The sequence below is a fragment of the Vanacampus margaritifer genome, chromosome 8 (assembly GCF_051991255.1).
Source record: "Vanacampus margaritifer isolate UIUO_Vmar chromosome 8, RoL_Vmar_1.0, whole genome shotgun sequence".
NCBI classification, from domain to species: Eukaryota; Metazoa; Chordata; class Actinopteri; order Syngnathiformes; family Syngnathidae; genus Vanacampus; species Vanacampus margaritifer.
This window is the reverse complement of record NC_135439.1, coordinates 1,106,013-1,129,655: the sequence shown is the minus strand read 5'-3', so window position 1 is coordinate 1,129,655 and position 23,643 is coordinate 1,106,013. Positions and strand designations below refer to the sequence as shown.

Here is a 23,643-nt window from a genome sequence, read left to right as displayed (position 1 = left end):
AATTTAAACCTAATATGACTTCATGATAAGCACCAATAGGCCATAAAATAATAAAAAAGAAAGTTTTCTCAAGCACCCTGAACAAAATTGATCCAGAATGACGCTATTGGTCGAGCCTTTATTTGGCGATTCAGCCTTGTATATCGTCCAATTGCACATTTTAAATGATTATAATTCAATATATACTAATTAAATATGATTTTACTTCCTGTTTATTTATTTGCAGTAACTTATAATGTAGTCCGGTAGTGGCGGAACTTTCGAGTGAAAAGAAACACTTGCGGAAGTTCAGTCAAACGGACTGTGGGGCCGAGCACTTTTCAAGGTAACACCGACTAGATCCATGTGAGGTAAACATTTCAGCAATTTCTCTGTTCATGTGAATTACTTTACAACTTGAACGTTTTGGGTCTCAAAAAAGAAGTTCGACTTTTGTTTTTTGTTAATGTCGTAGGTTATTAACCAGTAATCAAACATCGGTCGGTTTAAAGCTACGAGAGGAATGAATACACTTAACTATAATTGATCACAACCTTTGTGGGGTTTTTTTGTTTTGTTTTGCTGGATTATTGACAACATTTGACGTAAATATCGACGTGTAATGCGAGTTTGTGCCAACGTAGAACTAAATATTCATGATGACAACTACATTTAAAAGCTGATTGGGCCAAGCTGTTGATGTATTTTTATTATTATTATTATTTCAAACGAAAGAAATTCAAAACCGTCTTTCTGCAAAAACTTTTATTCAAGCACCCACTTACTCAGACATCAATTTCTATGATTATTATCAATGTAAGTGTTTATAAATGTGTAAAACTGATACTCTACTACTAGTATCAGTTCATGAAATGTTGTGTTTGCTGATCTGTCCTGTGCCGTCTTGTCCAGTGAGATGCGGCGTCTGTACGTGGGCGGCTTAAGCCACTTGGTCACCCAAAAGGATCTGACGGATCGCTTCGGGAAGTTTGGAAACGTGGAGGACGTGGAGCTCCGGACCCGGTTGGACGATGAGGGTGAGCTGTGATTTTACACAAGTACGCCTGAAAACCAACACGGTGAACAGTTTTCCAACCGTATTACCTTTTATTCTTCCTACAAGCACTTAATAAAACATGCAACAAACCAAATACATGTCGGCATTGTAATACAGCGATAAGGCCTGGGTTCAGAAAAGATAAGAAAAAATACATACATCAAAAAAGTCATTGGGATATTTAGATGAATGCATGTTCCAAAATGATTTTTAACGTTTTATTTTATTACCACGTAATGAAACTGGTGTTCTTTTGTAGGTGCTCCCTATAAAACGTTTGCTTACATCAACCTCAACATTTCTGACACAGACCTGAAAAAGTGTAAGTGAATTTAACAGCAAGGTAAAGTCCATGTTAAAAGTCGCAGTTGGTGACATTGGGTGTTTGTTTTGTTTCTCAGGCATGACAGTGTTAAACAAATCCAAATGGAAAGGAGGAACGCTGCAGATTGAACCTGCCAAGCAGAGTTTGCTGCACAAGTACACGCTTTTCTTCCGTTTCAGATGCTTTTATAAAGTGGCCTGCGAGTTGACGTATTGTTTTGTCGTCTTAGGCTTGCCCAGGAGAGGCAGGAGGAGGAGGAGGAGAAGGAGCAGCGCTCCCGCCGGGATGCAGATAACAAACACCAAAACGCGTGCAAGCTGCTGGAGTCTCTCAGCCAAGCCGGCGTGGACAACTTCACCATGAAGGCGGCCGTGCCCGGCACAGAAATACCAGGACACAAAGTGGGTCTGGATGTGCGCCTTTACTAGAAATGTTTGAACCTTTCGGAAGACTCGTCCTCTTTTGCCATTTAACCTTTCCAGCAATGGTGCAAGCATACGATTGTGCAAAATGTCTCAAGAATTAAAATTCACGGTGAAGTATAATATAAGGAGCTTAGTCTACTCCTGATGAATACATGTCCGAATTAGGGATGGACACTTAATCAAATTCTAATCATCATCACAATGTAGTAGAATGCAATTTTCAAATGACAAAGACTGCAATTATGGGAAGGGCGAATATGCTTGGTTTTTTCTATTTGTGTCATTTATGTATTCATTTGAATAGTGCTTAAGAAGCGCTGTCCGCATGTTTGCACATCAAAAGATTTGCTTCCATTATTATTATTTGACCTTTGATTTATGCCACATTTTTTGGGGTAGAATTTTGTCAACTTGATATACTGAGCAATTAAATGCAAGTCAAAATGTTTAGCAGTAGAAAAATAAACTTTCATGTTGATTTGTGGTTCATTTGCCTTTTATTTTAGTGTAAACCTAACCTCTAAGACCAAAACATTTATGTATAATTAGGGCTGTGCAATTAATTGAAATTCAATTACAATCACAATTTGATTATTTGAAAGAATCGTTCCGCGTTTGTTTGGGTGTTTAGAGGAAGATTGTTGTCCAACAAGGATGTTGACGGTTTCTATCCTCTTCAGGACTGGGTGGTCAGTAAATTTGGTCGCGTGCTGCCGGTCATGCAGCTGCGCTGTCAGAAAGGCAGCAAAGCTCGCACCGTCAAGTACGACCCGTCCAAATACTGCCACAACATCCGCCGCTTGGCCCCGCCCACTTCCGCCGCCGACCCTCCCACCCCCGTGGCCCGGCTCACCTGGCAGATTGCCGGCGGTGACGACGACATCAGCAAGAAGAGGCGAGGAGAGTTCCCGCCGTATCAGCCGCCCAAGAAGGCTCGTACGGATGCCGTCAAATCTACGGAAGGTGGAAATAACGGCAGGTAACGCACCGGTGACGGGGTTTGCCGTGAAGCGCTGCTCTTTCTGGGTCCGGTTTTCTTGACCACTTCTTCCGTGTCAGCCCGGCGCGGGTTGTCGTCACCGCCGAGCCGGAGAATCATCACCCGTCGAACGGATTCCTGCTGGCAAGCGACCAGCGTCGGGAAAGGAGAGCACGCGGACGTTACGAGGGAAACGACTCTGACGAGGAGATTCGCCAGCTGGTGGCGCTCGAGCGGTCTTCCCACAATGCACCGGGGCAGGACGTGCAGGACGACAACCTGGAAGTGGTGGGAGACGACTACTTGGTCAAGTCTGGAGGCTCCTGGTGGAAGTCGGGAGGTAAAAGTCAAGCAAGTTTGTCAAGTGGATTCTCTTTTGGTGAAGCGGAAAGTTTGAAGACGTGTGAATGCCAAACAAAATGTTGGTTTTGGGTTTAGGAGCAACAATTAAGCGATGAATATACAGTACAACTAATCCATTATCAAATTAACCAACCGCTTTTGACTGTCAACTAAATGTTTCAAGACTTTGTTTAACTTCAAATCCTCAAAATCGCACCCTCTAGTCTCAACAATAAATTTTCCGACGTTTGATTTATTAATTAATGCAAAGGAAAAAAACATGCGAATTGTATCAGTTATGAAGGACTAAAACTGCCAAAATAAAAAATATATGACTAAAAGTGAAAATAAAAACGGATATTAAGAATATATTTCAAAAAATAAATATAAGTGGAAATAAAAACAACTATATAACTACATATAGTTTTATTTCCATTTCTATTTGTACTTTTAGTGATTTATGTATTTTTTCATTTTGGCACTTTTGTTCCTCCATATGAGCATATTTGACATGATACAACACAACTTTCTTGCCAATTGCAGGCAGACCGGCGAACGCCGACGATGAGGACGATTACGACTCTGCCGACACGGACGAACTCTTCGCGTCAAGGAAAAATCCTCTTCCTGCCCGGAAGAACATCTCAACGGAAAGGACAGGAGCGGGGAAGAGGAAAAGAAAACAGGATGATGGGACAAAGAAAATGGCTGCTCTTTCCAAGGAGGATGAAGAGGAGGAAGACTCTACGGACATGGAGGAAATCTCCATATCTGGTAAACCTTCTCTTCCTCCTCAGGACATCTCAGAAGAAAGAATGGGAACGGTGAAGAGGAAAAATGAAGAGATGTCAAAGAAAACAACTGTTCTTTCCGAGGAGGACGAAGAGTCTAGTGACGAAGAGTCTAGTGACGAAGAGTCTAGTGACGTGGAGGAAATCTCCTCATCCAGGAAGCCTTCGCTTCCTCCTCAGGGGAACTTCTCAGAAGAAAGAATGGAAAAGGAAAAGAGGAAACATGAAGAGAGGACAAAGAAAACAGCTGTTCTTTCTGAGGAGGAAGAGGAGAGTGATGATGATGATGAGGAGGAGGAAGGCTCGACTGATACGGAGGAAATCTCCGTTCCTAGGAAGCCTCCTCAGGAAAACATCGCAGAAGAAAGAATGGGAACGGTGAAGAGGAAAAATGAAGAGATGACAAAGAAAACAACTGTTCTTTCCGAGGAGGATGAAGAGTCCAGTGACGAAGAGTCCAGTGACGAAGAGTCCAGTGACGAAGAGTCCAGTGACGAAGAGTCTAGTGACGTGGAGGAAATCTCCTCGTCCAGGAAGCCTTCGCTTCTGCCTCAGGGGAACTTCTCAGAAGAAAGAATGGAAAAGGAAGAGAGGACAAAGAAAACAGCTGTTCTTTCTGAGGAGGAAGAGGAGAGTGATGATGATGATGATGATGATGAGGAGGAGGAGGAAGGCTCTACTGATACGGAGGAAATCTCCATTCCTAGGAAGCCTTCAGTTTCTCCTCAGGAGAACATCGCAGAAGAAAGAATGGAAAAGGTGAAGAGGAAAAATGAAGAGATGACAAAGAAAACAGCGGTTCTTTCCGAGGAGGACGAAGAGTCTAGCGACGAAGAGTCTAGTGACGAAGAGGAAATCTCCTCGTCCAGGAAGTCTTGGCTTCCTCCTCAGGAGTACATCTCAGAAGAAAGAACAGGAAAGACAAAGAAGAAAAGCGAAGAGGAGGACCGCAGGACGAAGAAGCCGACTGTCCCTCCCGAGGAAGACGAAGGTGCGGAGGAGGCGGACTCTGACGATTCCAACTACGAAGCCTTCTTCTCCAACGTCACCCATCTGGAAATCTCCCTGGCCGATCTCCGCAAGCTGGCCGAGGAGTCGCAGCAAACCTCAGACAATCCTCAAGTGCCGCCGGGACGCGTCCCCAAGAAAGGAACCCTGCCCGAGGACATCCTGGCCTCCCTCCTGGAGGACGACAGCAGCGAGGACGAACGAGAATGCAGAAAGAAGACAAAAGTCGCCAGGGCCACAATTCCCGCCTTCCGGGGCACCGCGACCCTCTACGAGGACGTGGTCACGGAGGCTCCCGGGAACAAGACGGCCGATGTTTCTTCGTCGTCGTCATCGTCGGAGGCGCGACGTCCGAGGCTGAGCGCTCGGGAGGAAGCGGATCGTCAGAGGAAGGACAACAGCAGGCGACTGGCCGCCGTCCAGCAGAGGCTGAAGGAGGCCGAGGAGCACAAGAAGCTCATCCAGGGGGCGCTCGCCAACGTGGTTCGTTCAACTGCACTTCACGCCTTTTTCTTTGAATTGGAAAAATTATTTGATTCCAATTGGATTGTTTTCATTTGGATCTCGTCTCTATTCAAATGAGAGACTGTCTCTCTCTTGTGAAAATTCGGATTTCATTCTTAACTCTTTGACTGCCAGACGTTTTCAGAAAAGGGATGCCGTGGGTGCCAGCCGATTTTAAGCATTTTGACTGATCTTTCAAGGTCCATAGAAAATTATGTGTTTGGACTATGGAAACACACATACTGCCAAAACAAGATTGGACTCTCATCTTCCATCAGAAAAAAAAAGTTTGTTTCTACCTTATTCCGTTTTTGAGTAATCAACAATAGAAAATGGTTAGTTTCACCTGTTTTGGAAAAAAACGTATTTTAACGTCTTTGGCACTCCTCCATAGGATTTTACGAAACGTTATTTAACGTTTTTGGCAGTCAAAGAGTTTTAACATTGCATATTATGTATGTTTTCTAATATTGATTTCTTGCCATTTAGGATGCCGTGACTACCAAAACGGGAAAACACATCGTCTTCGATTCCGATGACGAGCAGACAACGCTCGCCGCCTCCAAGACGTCTCCGCTCCGCGACAACCAATCGGAGGACGAGGAGGAAACGGCGGCGGCGGCGGCCAATGAGAGCGCCGCGACCAACGACAAGGTGAGCTGTGAGCTTTTAACGAGCATTTTGAAACGGGCCCCTTTCAAGCGTGTTGCGTTCAGGAGCGCGCCAGAGCGTCGGGCCCTCGGCTTTTCGACGGCAGTGAGGATGAGGAGGGCGGCGATGAAGAGGAAGACGACGGCAGGTTTCACATCAGGCCTCAGTTTGAAGGACAAGCGGGACAAAAGGTGAGAAACGTTGACCTACTTTCAAATCTTCTACGATCAATACTTGACTTGCCGGACTTGCCTCGTCCGCACGCGCGTCCTTTAGCTGATGGATCTGCAGTCTCGCTTCGGCACGGACCAGCGTTTCCAAATGGACTCTCGTTTCCTGGACGAAGACGACAAAGACCACAACCAGGACGTGTCAGGTCACATCATATGAATGTTAATCTGAAATGTTTAACAACTTTTTCTCCTAAAATTCAAACTTTTTCCCTCAGATTTTATTACCCCCAAATTAGGACTTTTTTTCTATTCGATTTTTTGTTGTTGTATTTTCCTAAAATTAGGATTTCGTCTTCATCATTTTAAAAATTGTACTTTCTCTTTAAAAAAAAATCCTAGGAAATTTTCAATTTATTTTCCAAAGATATTAACATTCTCCCAGCAAATTTTTGGTATTATTTAACTCTTTCTCCTAAAATTCAAACTTTTTTCCTCAGATTTGATGCTCCTAAATTTAGGGCTTTTTCATCAAAATCTTAATTTTATTACCCCCAAATTGGGACTTTTTTTTTCCCGTGGAGTTTTATTGTCCTAAAATAAGATTTTTGTCCTCATAATTTTAGAAATTGTATTCTCTGGTATTTGAAATAAATTCTCTAAAAAAAAAATCCCTCACGAATTTAATTATTTTATTTCCTTGTAAAAAAAAATCTGTGTTATTCTCCTAAAAGGAGACTTTTTTTTCCTTGTAAATTTTCAATTTTATTCTCCAAAGATAAACATTTTGCGTTCAAATTTTCGGTTTTATTCTGCGGTCGTCAGCTCCGTTTTTTTTTTTTTTTTTTTTTTGATTGTCTTAAATCTTGCTGTCAATCTCCTTTGTGGATGATAAACGTGCTTTTGCTGTTGACGATGCAGAAGAGAAAACGAGCGTGGCGGAGGACGAGGATCTTCTGCAGGAGGAGAAGAAGAGGAACATGTCCATCGTCCAGGACCTTTTGGGTCATCAAGCCAACAGCGGAAAGACCTCTGCCAAGGCCAAAACTTTCAGGTCAGCCTCGCATCCGCTCACGCACGTGGACATACAGTACGAGGATGAAGGTTCGACGTTTTGGGAGTACGTTTTTATTTCATTTTCAATTTTGATTTTCCATATTCCGTTTTTTTAGCTCTAAAAAACGAATTGTTGATTAGATTTTTATTTTTTTCCTAAAATGCTTTATTTTAGTTGAGCTTTTATTCGTTCTTGTATTAGTTTTAATTTGTTTATGTTTTTATTTGGAGTATTTGTCCAATAAGGTCACATTAAGTATTGTGTATAAAAAGGTAAACTCCAATTCCCCAATTGGAGCTTACCCTAAATGTTGCCATTTGGCCCTTAAAATTTTAAAAAAATTCATCCACTCACGTGTGAATGGAGGGTACTGCATGCCTAGGCGGCGCTATTGAGTGATTTTTTTTTTTTAATGATTTTTTTTTTGCATTTTTCCATTGGATATCATGAGTTCCACTTTTCTATCTAAATGAATGGAGGCTACTTTCAGATGAGACTTTTCCATATAAATTTCAACTTGCCTAAAAACCTTGTTTGCAGAGACGTGTCAGCGCTGCACTACGACCCCAGCAGAGAAGAACATTCGGCCTTTGAAAGCAAAGCAGAAAACAACAAGGACAGGTAATGAAAATACTCATTTGAAGTGTATTCATGATTTCATCAAGAAATGATTCAATCATTATTGGAGCAAGAGTAAGAATGAGTTGAATTAGAAACTTTCAGTGGCCTCACTTGCTGTTCTATGGTTCTCATCACCGCATGTTGACGCTTTTTGGGCAGCAAGTCGGCGCGGCGCAAAAAGCGCGAGGAGGCTCAGAAGCTTCCCGAGGTTTCCAAGGACATCTTCTACGATGTGTCGGGCGACCTGAAGGCCATGTTCAGACCCGCCGCTGACCAGCAGACCGCCGACCGGCCCAAGACCAGCTGGGACCAAGAGGACGAGGAGGAGGAGGAGGAGGAGGATGAGGAGGATGATGATGAAGAGCAGCCCACAGCAGACGAACATCCTGGGTTCATGTTCTCCTTCTTTGGCGACGAAGTCCAGACAGCACGTGAACACGAAGGTGCGTGCGGCGCTTGCCTTGCTTGCTATATATGTTAAATATGGGGAAGAATTTCATCCATCTCAGGGTGTTGCTATTTTGTCCTGTAGCGCCCCCTGCTGTCCACTCAAATGGATGCCTTGGGCTCGCATTGCAATATCAATTTGTGGACAGCAGAGGGCGCTAGAATGTAAAAAATGACTCCTCTTTTTTTTTTTTTTTTTTTATTTTGGAAGATTTTCATTAAATTTATTTAAAAAATCTCTCTATTCTGTAATTACCGGTAATAATATATATATTGTAAAAGTCAAACTTGTTTTTGAATAATTATGTTAATCTGCAAGAATGAGGACTTTTTTTCTTGCAACATTGAAATTGTATTTTTGTAAATTTCAGCCTTTTTAAAAAAAAAATATATATATATATATATTTTTTGTATTGTTACATTTTGAGGGTGGATGGATTTTTTAAATCCATTGTAAAAAAAAATAAATAAAATTTTTTGAAATGTAATCAGAAAATCAGGATGTTTGAACATCTGGATATTTTGTTTTGTTTTATTGCCATAAAATTCTCAACTTTATATTCATCCAAAGTTGTACTTAATTGTGGTTTCAAACTGATGATGATGATCAGAGTACAAGGTGGAGAGCGTGCAGGCGGCAAAGATGTTACCGTGGCAACAAGACAGCAGCGAGGAGGAAGAGGACGACGACGAAGCGGAAGCGCCGGAGGAGGAAAGCGACGCGGCGCCGAAAAACGCAACGTAAGAAAGAAAAACGAAAAAAGATGGTGAAGGCCTGGACTAAAACGAAACCATGTTTGCAACATATCGCCGCCGATCCCAAGTGAAAGAATAAAAATGATGATGATTTTTGTTTGTCCACAGAGCGCAAACGCTTTCATCCACGAGCAATTTCTTCTTCTTCTTCCACCTTGATGACAGCAGATTGACAGGCAAGTGTGTGCGTCGCGCGTTTGTCGTGCGCGGAGGCGTGCGCGTCGCGCGCCCTCAGCATTTGCGCTCGTTGCGTCGGCGAGCTTTTCAACTCGTGTGCTTTTTTCAACTTGCGTGCGCGGCGGCCGTTCAGAGGGTCCCGAGTGGTTCTGCCGCTCGTCTGAGCTGGAGGACGAGCGAGAAGAGTGGGAGGAGCGACGGACGGAGCTGCGACAGGTAAACGCCGTTGACGCTTGACCACGCAACGAGCGGACGCGCAAAGACGTCTTTTGTCTTTTTTGCCTCAGGAATACCGCAAGAAACACAAGGACGCACGCAGGAAGCTCAAATCCTCACAAAAGATTTGAAGGATTTCAGACGGACGCAAGAAAATGGCGACGTGACGTGATATGCGCAGCTATTAATTGATGGCTTTTGTCAATCGTCATCACGGTTTAGCAAGCACGCATTTTTCTTGGTGCCGTCATGTTCAATAAAAGGAGCATTTCTTATTTTCACATTATGTTCAATCGTTTCCGTGCATTTTTCCAACATTAGTTTCACAAACTTTTATTAACGTGGGATAAACCTCGAGACGCCACATTTCGTTTGCGACCCACACTAAAAAATACAAGGCAATCTATAACGACAAAAAAGACAAAGTGAAAAAAATATATAGAAGACAGGAACATCCTTAATCTCAACACAGCAAAGTTCTAATTATTTGACACCATTCAAATCAAACTGAAAATACATGATTGACAATCTGCTATTAAAAAATAAAACCAGATGGAGACAAGAAAGCGGTGCAGCGGAGGGCTGTGGGTGGTGAGGTGCTGCTGCCACTTGGTGCAGGCGGCGCGGGTTCGATTCCCACCAGGAGTCCACGTTTGTGGCGCACCGGATGGAACGTTATGCGACTTAAGATTCAAGTCAACAAGAATTGCTGTCAGCTGCCTAAATGTTGTTGACGGAACATCGTTGAAAGCTCTGCCTTGTGTGAACTGTGGAGTTTTTCCAACCCATGTTTTTAAAAATCCATTTGAACTATTTATGTTCTCATTCTTATTCTAATAAACATTGATTGTGATCTTGCAAACACATTCAGTTGTGATTTTGATTTTTGATTTTTTTTTACTGCAATAAGAATGCAATATAAAAATCGATGTTGGAGGAACGGTTAGCTATATTTAATGGTGAAAAGGATTCAATTTCATGCAAATTTTGTGAGCAGCAGTCAGTTGGTCTGAGTCATGAAACACCAAAAATATGGTAACGGTCTTGACCAGGTCAAAAATGTGGAAATTAAGAAAGGAAAGTTATCAAGTGGATTTCTAGAAATTGGCAGCACTGTTATGAGCGTTTCTAACTACCTTTTTTTGCTAGACTAAAAACTTGACCTATTAAAACTCAGAGGTCAAAATGATTTTCAAATTGATATTTTATATATTTATATAATTTGAGTTGTCTTAACAGAAAATATTTTTGTAACCACTTAATGATTTGATACAATTTTTTTTACAAAAGAATGCCCCGAACTGTTGACGGAAAATGTGGAGGGAAAGCGCCTGGCACACCTGGCACATCTGGCACACCTGGCACATCTGGCACATCGTCTCATTTGGGCAGGATGACCTTTTCTTTGCTCATCAACGCACACATCAGCTGATGTTGCTTTTGACCTGGCAAGACATTTCCGGACGCATCTTGTACTTAAACGGATACTGTTGTTGTATTTTTTTGTTATCAGCAAAATATTTGATCGCGGCGTCTAGTCGGTTATGACGTCATGGCAGGCTAAGATCTGAGGAGCTAAACTCTGCTGACGCCTTTTTCACTTGCTTATATATCCAAATGTCATATCGAAAACACAGGCAGGCACTTACTTGGTTTGGCGGGCAACTTTAGAAGACTGCAACTCGCGACGTCCACAGCAACAAGTGTGTGACGTCCTCTTCGTTGCACTTCACGGCTGGATTCCAACTTGCTTTCCATTTAGAGTTATTCCAAAGATATTGCACGTTTCCTCCTCACACTCAGCCCACCGGGTGATCAATGCCACACACACACACACACACACACACACACACACACACACACACACACACACACACACACACACACACACACACACACACACACACACACACACTCCTCAACACAGGTGCGCTAGCCCACTTATTAATAAGCAAGACCACCGCCAATCATCGCGGACGTAGAATGTGCGGACCTTGAGCGCGTGCACATCACACACGCACATTAGCCAAAATAAGGAAGAAAGCGCCAAAGGCACTCTACGGCTTTGTTTGTGGCTGACGTGAAACTGCTGAAGAAACCTTGCGGCGATTTCCAGGTGGCGCATCATAGCGGCTGTGATGACCACGTGCCCAGACATCCTCCGCATTTGCACACTTGTGTCGAGAGAGCAAAGAGAGGTCAAAGTTCAAATGCACTGTGGTCAAATGGAATCAACGGCGTCCTTCACGAGTGGAAACATTGTAGCTGCTTTTGGCCCTCTCCATTTTCCGCACGGAACACAAACAGTGTTTATAATAATACAATAATTGTCCTATATAGCAAGCAAAAGCAAAGAAAAGGCAGAAGTCCACTGGAGAGCGAACGCCGCGGCCAAGGAGTTCGGCCTTTTGCACGTTTCTGAGCAGCATGAAGGCACTTGGGAGTTGAAGACTGCGTGTGGGCGGAGTCAAATGTTTTTGGCCCGCCCCACGTTGAGCCACGCCTCAAGCTGCGCTCTGCTGCCAGTTTTGCACTTGGGGGCGCTGTTGAACACCGGACGGACAGACGGACAGTGTGACACAAAGGCCACGCTCACCAAGAAAACTCATGCCTACATTTTAAAGAGTTTTGTTGTGGTGTTCACGAGGTGCCCCCCCCCCCTTTTTTTTTTGACTGTATGTGCGTTTTTGGTGCAGGTAAGTTTTTTTTTTTTTTGCTTCTTTGATAAAGTAACTTCATTGAAAAAAGACTTGAACATTTTTGGATCTTCATATTCTATTTTTTGTTTGTTTGTTGCCTGCTTTGGTGTCCATTTTGTTGCCGTCCTGGTGAGTTTTAATTTTTGCCTCATTCCTGGGGATTTTGTAGGCGTCATCTCCAAACGGGAACTAAAAAAAGCCACAAATGACACATCAGTGAGTTGGGGGATTTTTTTTTTTTTTGTGTCCTCTTCTCATCGCGAGTCGTCCGTTTCCACTGTGAAGGCACGTTTGCCTTCATTTGCTTCATACGTGACGTCCAGCCGCAGCAGGCGGACAGAAAGGCTTTAGAAAAGCTTTTGGTCCCGGCAGAGACGTTTCCTCCTCATCTTTATGCCGCCCAAGAATTTAAAAAGTTGCCTTTTGTACAACAAAATGTCGTGAGATAAGACGTAGTAAAGATAAGTATTTTTTAGCCCGAGCCATTTTTCCAATATTTGACTTTTTCCAAGATAAAGTCATGTTACAATAGCAAACTAAATTGTCGTTTCTTCTTTTTTCTAAAATGTCCTAATTTGAAGTGAATAAAGTTGGATTTTATTTTACAAAGTTTTCATAGATGAAATACACATTTAGGTTCTTTAAAAAAAGGCATTTGTTCTCATTTTTTGTGGTGAAAAAAGATGTCACAGGCATGTCAGATTGCTGTGCTGATTTATTGGCGTAGGTTTGCACTTTGACTTTTTTTTTTTTTTTTGCAACCCATTTTCAGAAGAACGGTGCTACATCAAATGTTGCTAATCCTAACATAGCACAATAACAAGTCCAACGTACAAAAACCTGTCAACATCCAAAAGAATCATAAAGATTATAAAAAACAAAACAAGTTTGCAGCTTGTTCTGCTTGGCAAACGGTACCGTTCGTTCCAAAACATCCATTTTGTTCATCCAGCAAGGAAAACAAAGACAATCATCTTGTCGATGGCTCAACTTCTTCATTTTTTTTTTGTACCACAAAGCGCTCACGAACAAGCTTACTACGACTTTTTTTTTTTGTGTTTTGTTATCAGTCAGTCACGAAGAACTTCTCAGCAGGTCTTCCATTAAAAAAAAAAAGAAAAGAAAAAAATCCTCCGACGCGCAGGAAGAGAAAAATCCGTCCCGTCACGTCTCCGCTTTCCACTTGCTTCCTCGCATGGCATATAAATATAGATCAAGTTTTGTAAAAGTGCTTATTTCAAAACAAACTAAAGTTGTTGGCTTCTTTTTTCCCCCCAGGAGATCCAAAAGGGTTCTTCAAACAACACTGCATGAGGATTGTCCTTGGACAACATTCAACTCGTCCACGAATATGAGGAGCGCCTTCGTGACGGACACAAGACGTCGCGCGCGCCAAACGTTCGGCATCGTTGGGCTGAAATCCAGGATGAGCCGAAAATGAAACTTTCCGGTGAATTTCATTTGACCTTCTAGAAACGTGCGAAATGTTGCAGTTTTTTGTTGGAGCTCAAATGTTTGCAAAGTTGGCCCCCGTCAATGCCTTTCTGTTACGCCTCCAGTCTTTTTGCAGAAAGGCCGAAAGCAAAATCAGGCAAGAATCCGGGAGGGGGGGGGGGGGGGTTGTACCAATTAATTGACTCGCATTATAATTGCCATTGAAAAAATAAAAAGATGGCCTTATTCCCTGCAAAAATGCAAATGAGCAGAGATCGGAAATTGCGGAATCACAGGATATTTTTGGGTGGTAAAAAAATGTGAATAAGGGCACAATAGCCAATTCTGCTTTTGTTTTTATGCACTCGTTCCCATCCCAAAACCAAACGTGACTCGTAATGTGAACGTGACGCATCTGCCATGTGACGCGCGTGTACGTCAAAGACGCGCGCGAGTTCACAGAAGGTCAAATGAAGTCGTGGAGCATTTTCATATTTTCATCCTCCTCAAACCTTTTTGCGAGCGTCGTCTGAAGGGTGAGGAGGGGGCGTGGCCCGCTCTGGTTGAAATGCGTAAATAAGGGCGGACGCGCGCTCCTCTTAAAATGGCCGTCGACTGGTCACGTCGCCAGCGGGCGTTTGTTTGTTCGCCGGTTGACGGGCGTACCTCGAATGCAGCAGAAGGAAGAAGAAGAAAAAAAGCGAGCCTGCTTTTCAGGCGGTCATGAACTGCGTGATGGCTCGCAGGGCGTAAAGCAGCTCCGCTTGCAGACGCGCTTCCATCACCAGTAAATTCACGTGGATCTGCAAAAGAAGCAAAACAAAAATGCGTGAGAACGCCATTTTGTCCAAATTGGCCAGTGGAAATATTTGAGGAATGAATTGAATTTCTTGGAAATATTTCAACTCGGTGTTTGTTAGCTCTTTGACTGCCAAAAACGTTAAATAACGTTTAGTAAAATCCTATGGAGGGGTGCCAAAGACGTTAAAAGACGTTTTTTTTCCAAAACAGAGGTGAAACTAAACATTTTCTATTGTTGATTACTGAAAAACGGAATTAGGTAGAAACAAACTTTTTTTTTTCTGATGAAAGATGAGAGTCCAATCTTCATCTATCATTTGGTAGTATGCGTGTTTCCATAGTCCAAACACATCATTTTCTGTGGACCTTGAAAGATCAGTCAAAATGCTTAAATCGGCTGGCACCCACGGCATGCCTTTTCTGAAAACGTCTGGCAGTCAAAGAGTTAGAAAGGTTCGATGTGGATCCGACTTGCCCGCTCGGACGTTTTCAAGGAAGCCCATCGCAGCGGACACGGGGGATTTTTGCTGGGGTCGGGAAAACACGCCACCGTCTTGATGTACGCTTTGAAATCTCGCTCCAGGAGGCGGTCCACTTCCCCGTAGTCGTAATCGTCGTACCTGCCGCCGGCCACAAAACACAAAAAAGACTCACGGTTCAATGAATGGGCTGGCCGTTTCCACGGCGACGGGCAAAGGAGGGACGAAGGCTGACCGGATTCCCAAGATGCAGTGGATGTAGTTCCAGACGGCCCTCTTGAGCTCGGGGCCGTGCGGGGACGACACGGCGGCGACCTTTCGAAAGCGCTCGTCCAGGAGGTGGCCGATGTCCGAGTACAAGCGGTTGGCCAGCGAGAAGCCGTGGTCGTCCCACGAGTAGTCCTGGCGGCAAACAAATACATCATCGCCCATTCGCGTCGGCTGGCGAGGCATCCGTTGCCGTGGTTACGGTCGTCATGTTGACGGCGCCTCACCTGAACCCGAAACACTTGGAAGTGGTCTTCGTCTCTGCGGGCGAATTCCTGGTAATCAAAATCGGGGTCTGTGACGAAGCGCGACGGGTCCTCCAAGTACATCGTCTCGTCGTCTTCGTCAACATCTGTAAAGAAAGAAAGAAAATTCAAAGAAAATGGCAGCGAATTGCTGCAAGAAGAATAGGCGGAGAAGGTCCCCATCCAAGATGCAGTCTTTGTTTTCACACAGAGAGAATATATTGCCACGATTTCACAGATTTTTTCCCTTAAACTCAATTTTGTTCTGCCAGCAGTTTATTTTGGATGCAGTTCCACTGTTGGCCTCTAGACGGCATCGGCTTTACAACGTGTACATTCGAAAGAAGAAGAGCGCAAACAGCAAGAAGGCCCAAGTTTTTGCTCAAGAGTAACGTGAATTCTCGTAGCTTTTTCATTCAACAGAAAGCAACGGCTGCAGCTCGATTTTCCAACGAATATCTTTGCGCATTATCATTTATGGACTTTTCATTTTGGAAGTTTGGGGTGTCAGGATTTGTTGTGTTTGAACGCAGCAGTGTCCTTACTGATGCTCTTGAGTCTTGCACAATATTTTTGTCTCTGTTTAAAGGAGAAATTGTTTCTTTTTTTCCCCCCAAATGATTTTACTTCGTTTGAAGGTTTACAATGAGCTCATTTTTATAGGCCGTCTATGGTGTTGTGCATTATAAGTTAGCATTAAGCTAACAGACTTCCATTATTAGATGGCTCCTTTGAACATTTTCAATTGTTGAAACAATCTTTAATCCTCTTTAGTTTTTTGGGCAACCTTCATCTGGTGGTGACAAGCATGTGGGAGGGAAAACGTTTTTGTTTTTTTTTTCCCGAGAGGTTGTTGCGCAACGGAGCACGTCGGTCGGCGTTGTTTACCGGCGTGCAGCAGACGTTCTTCTCGCTTGTCTCGCTCCTCCCGGCTTCTGTGGATCCTCTCCTTCAGACTCAACACGTCGTCACTCGAGTCCACAGACTGACAACGAGGAGAGAAAAAAAAAAAGTGAGCCGCGACTGATCGACAAGCTACAAAATATCATGTGCAAACTGGAAGTACTTTTAATGCGTGTCCACATTTTGGAATGAGCGGGTCATCGCCGCAGATTCGAGTACAGTCAAAATGTTGGGTAATTCATCAATTGAAATTCATATTGATTGACTCCATTTCCATCAATCGTTTCAATAATCCTTTTGCCAAAGCCACAGTTGTTTTGCCATCTTGTGGAATTTGTAGGTTGGGAATTTTGCGTTGGCTGTAAATGGAATTTTCCACAACATGGGAATGCGTTGAGCTTTTTTACCCAAGGTCGCGTCATCTGCTCGGCGGCGTTGTCGAGCGGCCGGGGCCCGTTGGAGTTGCCGTTAGCGACGTCGAAGGCGGCGAAGGCGGGCGGGGCGCCGTTGGGAGTGGGAGACTTTCCCCGGGCCGGCGAGTGGGCCGAGTCGGCGTCGGAGCCGAACACGAAGCTGCACAGCGAGTGGCAGTGGGCCAGAATCACCACCGCCTGGACCAGCTCGGCCAGAGACCAGCACGGCTCGCCGCACTTCAGCAACGTCTGCGGGGACACAAGCCCGACACACGCTTTGCTCACTCCATCGACCCGCGCATCGTGTTGCACTTTTCCTCCCTGACAACAGGATCCGATTCAAATGGTTGACAAGCAGTAGTATGGGCAAGATTGACACTTGCAATCCGATGAGAACAATATTTGACGTAACACTTTCGATTAGAATACAATATGAAATGAATACAGAAAAAGAAGGCAACTCTCAAATACTCATCTTCATTCATGTCAAATTCAATGTTAAACTTTGGTTGGGCGATACGGCACTAAACTAGCAGAATCCAAAAGATTTTTTCCTCCAAAATCCAATTTACAACCGCCCCCCCCCTTTTTTTTTTTAATACAACAAAAGCAAATGATAATGACATTGTCGCAAACTTGGAGAAAGTGCCTTTTTAAACACAAACTTCAATACATTTGAATAAAACCTTTTAAATGTTAGATCTATGAATAAACAAAAATTAATATTGAACAACAACATTAATTTGCTAATCAACATTTGTCTCCAAAAATAAAAAACAGAAAAAAACATCACTGGGGACCTTCTTCTTCTTCTTCTTAATTACGCTGCATGTGTTCCAGTAGAGCTCAGTGCTGCCTAGCATGCTGTGGCACAACGTGGTACTGCGCTTTAAACATGCAACTCAAAATTGCCACTTGCCTATCAGGTTGCGCTTCGAGATAAAAGTGCCTCAACTTGTGGATTTTTCCGAGACACAAAGTGTGTCCAAACAATTCAGCCTCCCACCGCTAGATGGCAGCAGCTACCTTCACAAAATCAGCCACCATTCACCTTTCAGGTGAAGGACAACATCAGTAGGTGGCGCTAATGCGTCCTTAAGTTGATTTGCCAACTGACCCTCAAAAGAAGAAGATTATTATTACATGAACAACAGTCACTTTTGTACTCCATTTGTCTGTGTTTGCAGGTTATACGAAGAGTTCACTTGTGACTGAATGATTTTATACTGGCGAGAACAAAAGTGAAAAATGATGGCTTAAAGATCGTCGACGGCAACTATGAAGCGTGTTGTAGCGCCAAGTGTTCCCCCCCCCCCTACCTTGATGTGCGAGCAGGCGGCGAGCCAGGGTTGGTGAGCGAGCACCTTGTTGATGTGGTCGAGCAGGCGCAGACGCGGGGGCGCCGCCTCCAAGCCCTGCAGCCACAGGGGGTCGCCGCCCAGCCTCAGGAAGTGGGCCGAGTGCAGGTAGACCAGATAGTTGCAGTGGTGGCGCGCCGCCGCCTACAAAAAAAAGGTGTGGTCGCCATGGAGCAATTTGTTGGAGGTGACGCTCAGGAACCCGAGTCGCCAATTACAATATTTGTTACATTTTCAATGCTCGCGCCATATTTTGTTCATTGCACATCTACGCACACACATCAATCCTTTCTGCCCTTTTTTTTCCCCATTCGGCGATGACGACGTACCATGATGGCGATGTAATGGCGGCAGGGCAGCGGCAGGGGTCCGTCCATGTGCAGGATGTAGTGCTGCGCTCGCAGGAAGCTGTCCAAGTATTGCGGGTGCGAGGCCATCTGCTGCGAGACGGCGTCCAGGCTGCCGCGGACCGCCGTCCTGGTCAGAGACGCGCGCTCCTTCTCCTTGCTCGCCATCGCCTCAACAAACAATCACGCGACAACAAAAGACTACTCAACATTCAAGGACAGTACACATCATTTTGAAAAAGAAAAAAAAAAGCGCAGAACAAAAAGGGCCTTGGATGCTGATTTTCCCAGGCCAAATGTTGTCCCCAGGCCGTCCCTGACCAGCAAACTTGTCCCCTTTTTTGTGTGTCCTCTGTTACAAACAAACTCATTCATCTTGAGACTTGTGAAATGAACGTGTTTGTTTTGCCGTCCCGACGGACTCCGTGAGGAAGCGTGTGATGTCATCGTGCAAGTCGAGCGTGGCTGCGGCGAAGCGCAAACCGCAGCAAAAATCTTTTACATGAAATTGAAACCTGAAACTGTGAAGACATGACAGGATGAATCATTTCCTTGCGTATGTGTTTGTCATCCAAATAGTCATTGATATTCGTAATAAAGACGCAGCGATCACCTGATAAATCGCATGTTCTTCAAATATTTTTTGAATGGCTTCTTACAGGATACATACACGTTTTTTTGTATTAATTAAATTTAAAGTAGCACTAAGGAACTTTTCAACCTTCATCAAATATGTTCATAACTCTTCTGATGAAAAATGGCCCTTAAACTAGTTGAATGGTACCAAATTTGAATGTCGACGCTCGCTGGTGAGTTCAAAAACTTATTATTATCACTATTATTATTACTCATTATGATGTATGTATTTTTTGACACGGTCCTGGCCTATCAGATTTTTTTTTTTTTATTTGTGGTCCAGACAGACACACAAAGACGCTGCTTCATGGCTATTGGCTGACAACAAACAAGAAAAGCGCCGACAGCAGCAGTCTCGACAAGGACCGACTCGCACCTTATTGTGCACCCACATGAAAACAAACGAAGAAAAATAAAAAAAAAACACCCGCACAAAAAGGAGAGGGGAGAAGAAAAAAAAAGTGTGACATGCGGGCAGGTAGCGTTAAAAGGAATAAATCATCATTGAGGAGATGATGGCGGCGATTACAAAGCACATTTTTGTTCCGTGCAGTCAACAGCGAGATGGAGGACGGCATGACGGCGACACGACGCACAAAGAGCACAACTGACAAGGATTATTTCTTTTCCATGAATGGATGAATCCGATCAAACCTACCCGCTCCGGTCATGACCTGACCTTGCGATGACGTGAATTTAAAAGCGCCCTTGCAGGCCAAAAGCGCTGCTAAATGGAGAAAAGAAATAATTCCGCAGATCAGGTTGCAGGATTCTGGCCAAAAACAATTTGCAAAAAAAAGATGGCCGTCATTTGACGGTCCAAATTTGCAAAGGAAGAGCGGCAAGGTTTTGTTTTGTTTATTGATCAGGGAGCTGAAGAAAAACAGCAGACGACGAGGGGGTACGACGGACGCCGTCAACACAAAGAAAGGAAGCAAAATGGCTTCTCGGGGTGGGGGGGGGGGGACGTGTGACATCTTGAGTTGCGTGTTTTTGTGGGACGCAGACACCGGAGCAGGACATTGGATCCGCGTGCCGATTGCGTCCCAATCACGCGGTGAATTCATCCGGAAAGACGCAAGCTGCTTTGGGCCTGCAACCTGAACTGAGATCGGCGACCAAGAGCCAAAGAGGAGAAGACCACAGAAGAAGAATGAAGGAGGAGGAGACAAAACTACATGGAAAACTTTGAAGCAGATGAGTGATGGAAGCCTGCAAACAGGAATTTCTGTCTTTTTTTTTGGTGTGTATTTGCTCTTTCCATGAATCACTTTGAGCGTTTGTATTCAGTCATCCAGCATAAGAAGGACGTACACGGCTTTGCTTTACTTTCATGTCCTTGACAGCTGTCATAATGTTCATTTACTAGTACTGCATACATGTTGGCATACTAGTAGGACAAGTACATGTTTCTAGTAGTGAGGCAAATCCGCACTAGTGCCAACAGCTGCCAGGTACTAATTGGAAACGACACAGCAGTCACGGTTTTTCCACTAGTTCTACTTTTGGCTTTCTAGAACGCAATTAAACTACAAAGCTGCACTATAACGCTGCTCGGCACTAGTAGCCTCTTGATCAAGGATATCAAATAACTGCTAGTCAACGGCTTGCCACAAAGTCCTTTGAGCGTTTGTTCACAATCCTTGATACCCATCTTAAGGTCCATATGATGCGTAGTTTGCGCTAGCCTAGCACTCTAGCAACTTTGGCATACTAGTAGCACGACTACAGTACATGATGTTACTACTGAGGCTAAACTATGCTCTTGACAAGTGAATGTCACAGGTACTAGTGAGTGAAATAAATTCTACTTGTTCTCATCAATAGCTTCAAGAGTGGTACTAGTAGCAAACAGATGTCAACCAGAGCACAGTTTTGCCTACTCGTCCTACTAGCATGCCAAAGATGTCCTGCTAGTGTGCAGAAAAGTTATACAGTATTGTAAAAATGTTTTCTCTAGTAAGAGTGAGTCATTCTACTAGTGCACTGAATTGCCTTACTAGTGAGGATAAGAGAATGCACTCACACATCACCTTCAGCTGGATAGCAAGGATATTGAATTGATGGAAAAGCTCTTTGAGCACCGACACAATATCACTACTAGTGGCAATATTACATTCTTCTAGTGCTTCACTAGTAGCACATCAATGTCAGTGTGTGACATGTAGTTACCCTACTCGTGTGCTGAATTATTATTCTGAATAGTGAGGACAAATAGCATACTAGTACCTTCATCTGGATTTGGAAGATATGTTTGAGCATGTATTCCGTATCATGGCTAAGGAGGCTACTAGTGCATGATGCATGCCAACTATTTGGGCCTCAGTGTCACTAGTGCAGCAGTCATTAACTAGAAATGTTTAATTGCGCACTACTAGGACAAATGTGGCACTGGTAGTGAAAAGAAATTTTAGCAAGACAGCTGATGCACTGAATTGTCTTACTAGTGACAATAAAGGGCGTACTAGTACATGGATCGTATACTTGAAATCAAGGATATTGGATAAATACTCAAACGCTTCTCAAAGATGAAGAAAGGGAGGTGGGGTGAGCAAGACAAACAAAACTCTTTGCTGCAGGGGGAAGATGAAAAAAAGCTTGCAAGCAAATGAGCCATCCAACCTTGTAAACATGAATTTCACTCATTAAAAAAAAAACATGTCGATTTAGCATGAATTCATTTATATTCGCCCTTTTTCGGGCTTTCTCCAGCAAATCCTTCACTGCTCTCACATTCCTCCTGCCTGTTTTGCTCCATTTCATGCGCAGCAAACATGTCTCTCCTCTTTTTTTGGGGTGGGGGGAGGACTTGAGACAGCGCCCCCCTTCGGTTGCAACGCAGACAGCAGCGGTACAGGAGAAAAACAAGTTTGATTGGCAGTCCTTGTTCAGCAGCAAAAACATCACAACGTCAAACAAAAAAAAATTAAAAAGGGGGCGCAGGGGAAGAATCGATTTGTATGAAAATACTCATTTGTCGCCATTTTGCCGAGGCTGCTACTGCATTGCATGTTGGCACTTTTGGACTCAAATCTTCTCGGGCTGACGTCATCCCCCACCTCCAGCGAAGCTTGTAGTTCATCCATTTCAACACACACTCAACCTCAGTGGTGCGTTCCTGCACCTTTGCCCCACAACTTTCTTTATTTATGTACAAACGAGAATAAGGAATCGAATTCAAACACTTCAGTCACAGAAACGCGACATGTATTAGGAAGAGTGACGATAAAGTGGCTTTACTGTAAAGGAAACACTCGCAAAGTTGTTTTGGGGGCGGCTTTTTTATAATATTCGTAAAAATACGTTGCTTGATATGTAAAAAATAATTCCGTGGTGATAAAAAGTTCAATGAGATTCATTTTTCGAAGTATGTTACCGCAAAGTTACCAGGCCAATGTGAGTTGACAAATAACTCGGTTAAGTTGACACAGGGTCAATCAAATTCACTGAGGTACGATATAAAATCTAAGAGGATGTTTTTGAAGCCCGTGGGTAAAATGAATGACGTACCGCTATGGTGCTGTTTATCCTTTAAGTGCTCCCGTAACTTAACCGCCTTCGCCTACCTGTTTCTGGACTCTCTGGCACTGGCTTCTGAGCGGGTACTCCATTTTATTCGTGCAGATGATCATTTTCCAGCCCAGTGTGTAAATTACATGAACGCGACTGTGTCTTGTGAGTCCCCCGCCGGGTGTTGTTTGCAACAAAAGGCGGAGGAGGAGGCGGAGGAGGAGGAGGAGGACCGGAGGACCGGAGGATCGAAGGCCGTGTACGGCGTTCTACTGCACCGGCAGACTAGTGACGACAGAGCCCAGGCAAAAGCTGCCAGCGGGGGAACTGACAGCTACGGTAACAGTGTGGCCAATCACAGCAAAGGAAGGCCGGGTGAGATGACAGTTCCGGTAACGGTGCAGCCAATCACGGTGAAGGAGGGGCGGGCGAACTCGGGCTTCCGGTGACAGCTTGGCCAATCATAGAGAAGGGGAAGCGGTCGAGAGTTGTGTTTTAGATTATAGTTTATTGTTTTTAGTAATGTTGTTTAGTTTTATATCCTGTGTGTCTTCAATGAACTGTCAAGCCTGTTTTTAAATGTGCGCTATAAATAAATACGGACCGGGTCGGAATAGCCAATTACAGAGAAGACGAGGCGGGAGAATTGCGGCTCTGCCTGGTGGTTCTGTTGTCAGCCTGGCCAATCACAGCTCAGCGGGGCAGAGTTGGCTGACGGAGGTCGGAAGCGAAGGTGCTAAAATGCCAACCGGAAACAAGTGCACACAAGACACACAAATGAGCCAAGATATGACAACATGACCTCTTTTAGGGACACCAAGCTTTAAAAATAACGATATATCTTTAAAAATATATATAATTAATTAATAATTAATAAAGAATAAATTTGAACAAAAATAGACTTTACTTGCTTATTGTTTTATACATACTGATGGCTATCAGTTTTATGTGACAAGAATAAGCAGTAAACTGTAAAGACGGCACATTAACCCGTTATTTATTTAAGGTATGACACCAAACAACTCAACATGAAGCCTGCGCGTTTG

General features: G+C 43.9%; 2 protein-coding genes and 1 long non-coding RNA gene across 7 annotated transcripts; 1 reads left to right on the top strand and 2 right to left on the bottom strand.

The window, feature by feature from the left end:
• Positions 1–306: 306 nt before the first annotated feature.
• On the top strand, positions 307–9,793 carry nol8 (nucleolar protein 8). Of its 4 annotated transcripts, none has more exons than XM_077572628.1 (18): positions 307–350; positions 892–1,016; positions 1,296–1,358; positions 1,438–1,516; positions 1,591–1,762; positions 2,467–2,765; positions 2,846–3,105; positions 3,651–5,389; positions 5,900–6,044; positions 6,125–6,252; positions 6,338–6,437; positions 7,153–7,285; positions 7,829–7,909; positions 8,069–8,352; positions 8,968–9,097; positions 9,221–9,288; positions 9,423–9,505; positions 9,577–9,793. In XM_077572628.1, exons 2-18 carry the CDS (start codon positions 896–898, stop codon positions 9,634–9,636), a joined length of 3,945 nt encoding a protein of 1,314 aa, XP_077428754.1. In that variant the 5' UTR covers positions 307–350; positions 892–895; the 3' UTR covers positions 9,637–9,793. The 4 variants fall into 4 exon arrangements, with proteins under 4 accessions (XP_077428754.1, XP_077428751.1, XP_077428752.1 ...); XM_077572625.1 differs by having other exon boundaries at positions 5,900–6,064; positions 6,127–6,252; XM_077572626.1 differs by having other exon boundaries at positions 312–325; positions 5,900–6,064; positions 6,127–6,252.
• Positions 730–12,091, bottom strand: LOC144056139 (uncharacterized). 2 transcript variants are annotated; one of them, XR_013295008.1, is made up of 6 exons: positions 11,155–12,091; positions 8,021–8,377; positions 7,810–7,876; positions 6,314–6,397; positions 2,640–3,088; positions 730–1,043 (listed from the first exon to the last, which is right to left on the bottom strand). It is a non-coding gene; the product is annotated as an uncharacterized LOC144056139 (long non-coding RNA). The 2 variants fall into 2 exon arrangements; XR_013295007.1 differs by having other exon boundaries at positions 2,640–3,044; positions 11,155–12,089.
• Positions 12,092–12,901: 810 nt separating this feature from the next.
• Positions 12,902–22,902, bottom strand: sesn4 (sestrin 4). Its single transcript, XM_077572630.1, has 9 exons — positions 22,654–22,902; positions 18,434–18,622; positions 18,066–18,248; positions 16,741–16,995; positions 16,319–16,415; positions 15,413–15,537; positions 15,154–15,320; positions 14,915–15,059; positions 12,902–14,441 (listed from the first exon to the last, which is right to left on the bottom strand). The coding sequence occupies exons 1-9, from the start codon at positions 22,717–22,719 to the stop codon at positions 14,352–14,354; spliced, it is 1,317 nt and encodes a 438-aa protein (XP_077428756.1). The 5' UTR covers positions 22,720–22,902; the 3' UTR covers positions 12,902–14,351.
• Between the last annotated feature and the right edge of the window lie 741 nt (positions 22,903–23,643).

Coding starts and splice junctions, on each gene's coding strand:
- nol8 (XM_077572625.1), top strand. CDS start 896: ATGCGGCGTCTGTACGTGGGCGGCTTAAGCCACTTGGTCACCCAAAAG. Junction 3,106..3,650: donor CTCCTGGTGGAAGTCGGGAG/GTAAAAGTCAAG, acceptor TGCCAATTGCAG/GCAGACCGGCGAACGCCGAC. Junction 6,253..6,337: donor AAGGACAAGCGGGACAAAAG/GTGAGAAACGTT, acceptor CGCGTCCTTTAG/CTGATGGATCTGCAGTCTCG.
- sesn4 (XM_077572630.1), bottom strand. CDS start 22,719: ATGATCATCTGCACGAATAAAATGGAGTACCCGCTCAGAAGCCAGTGC. Junction 15,321..15,412: donor TCCAAGTGTTTCGGGTTCAG/GTGAGGCGCCGT, acceptor GTTTGCCGCCAG/GACTACTCGTGGGACGACCA. Junction 14,442..14,914: donor CCTTGAAAACGTCCGAGCGG/GCAAGTCGGATC, acceptor CTTCTTTTGCAG/ATCCACGTGAATTTACTGGT.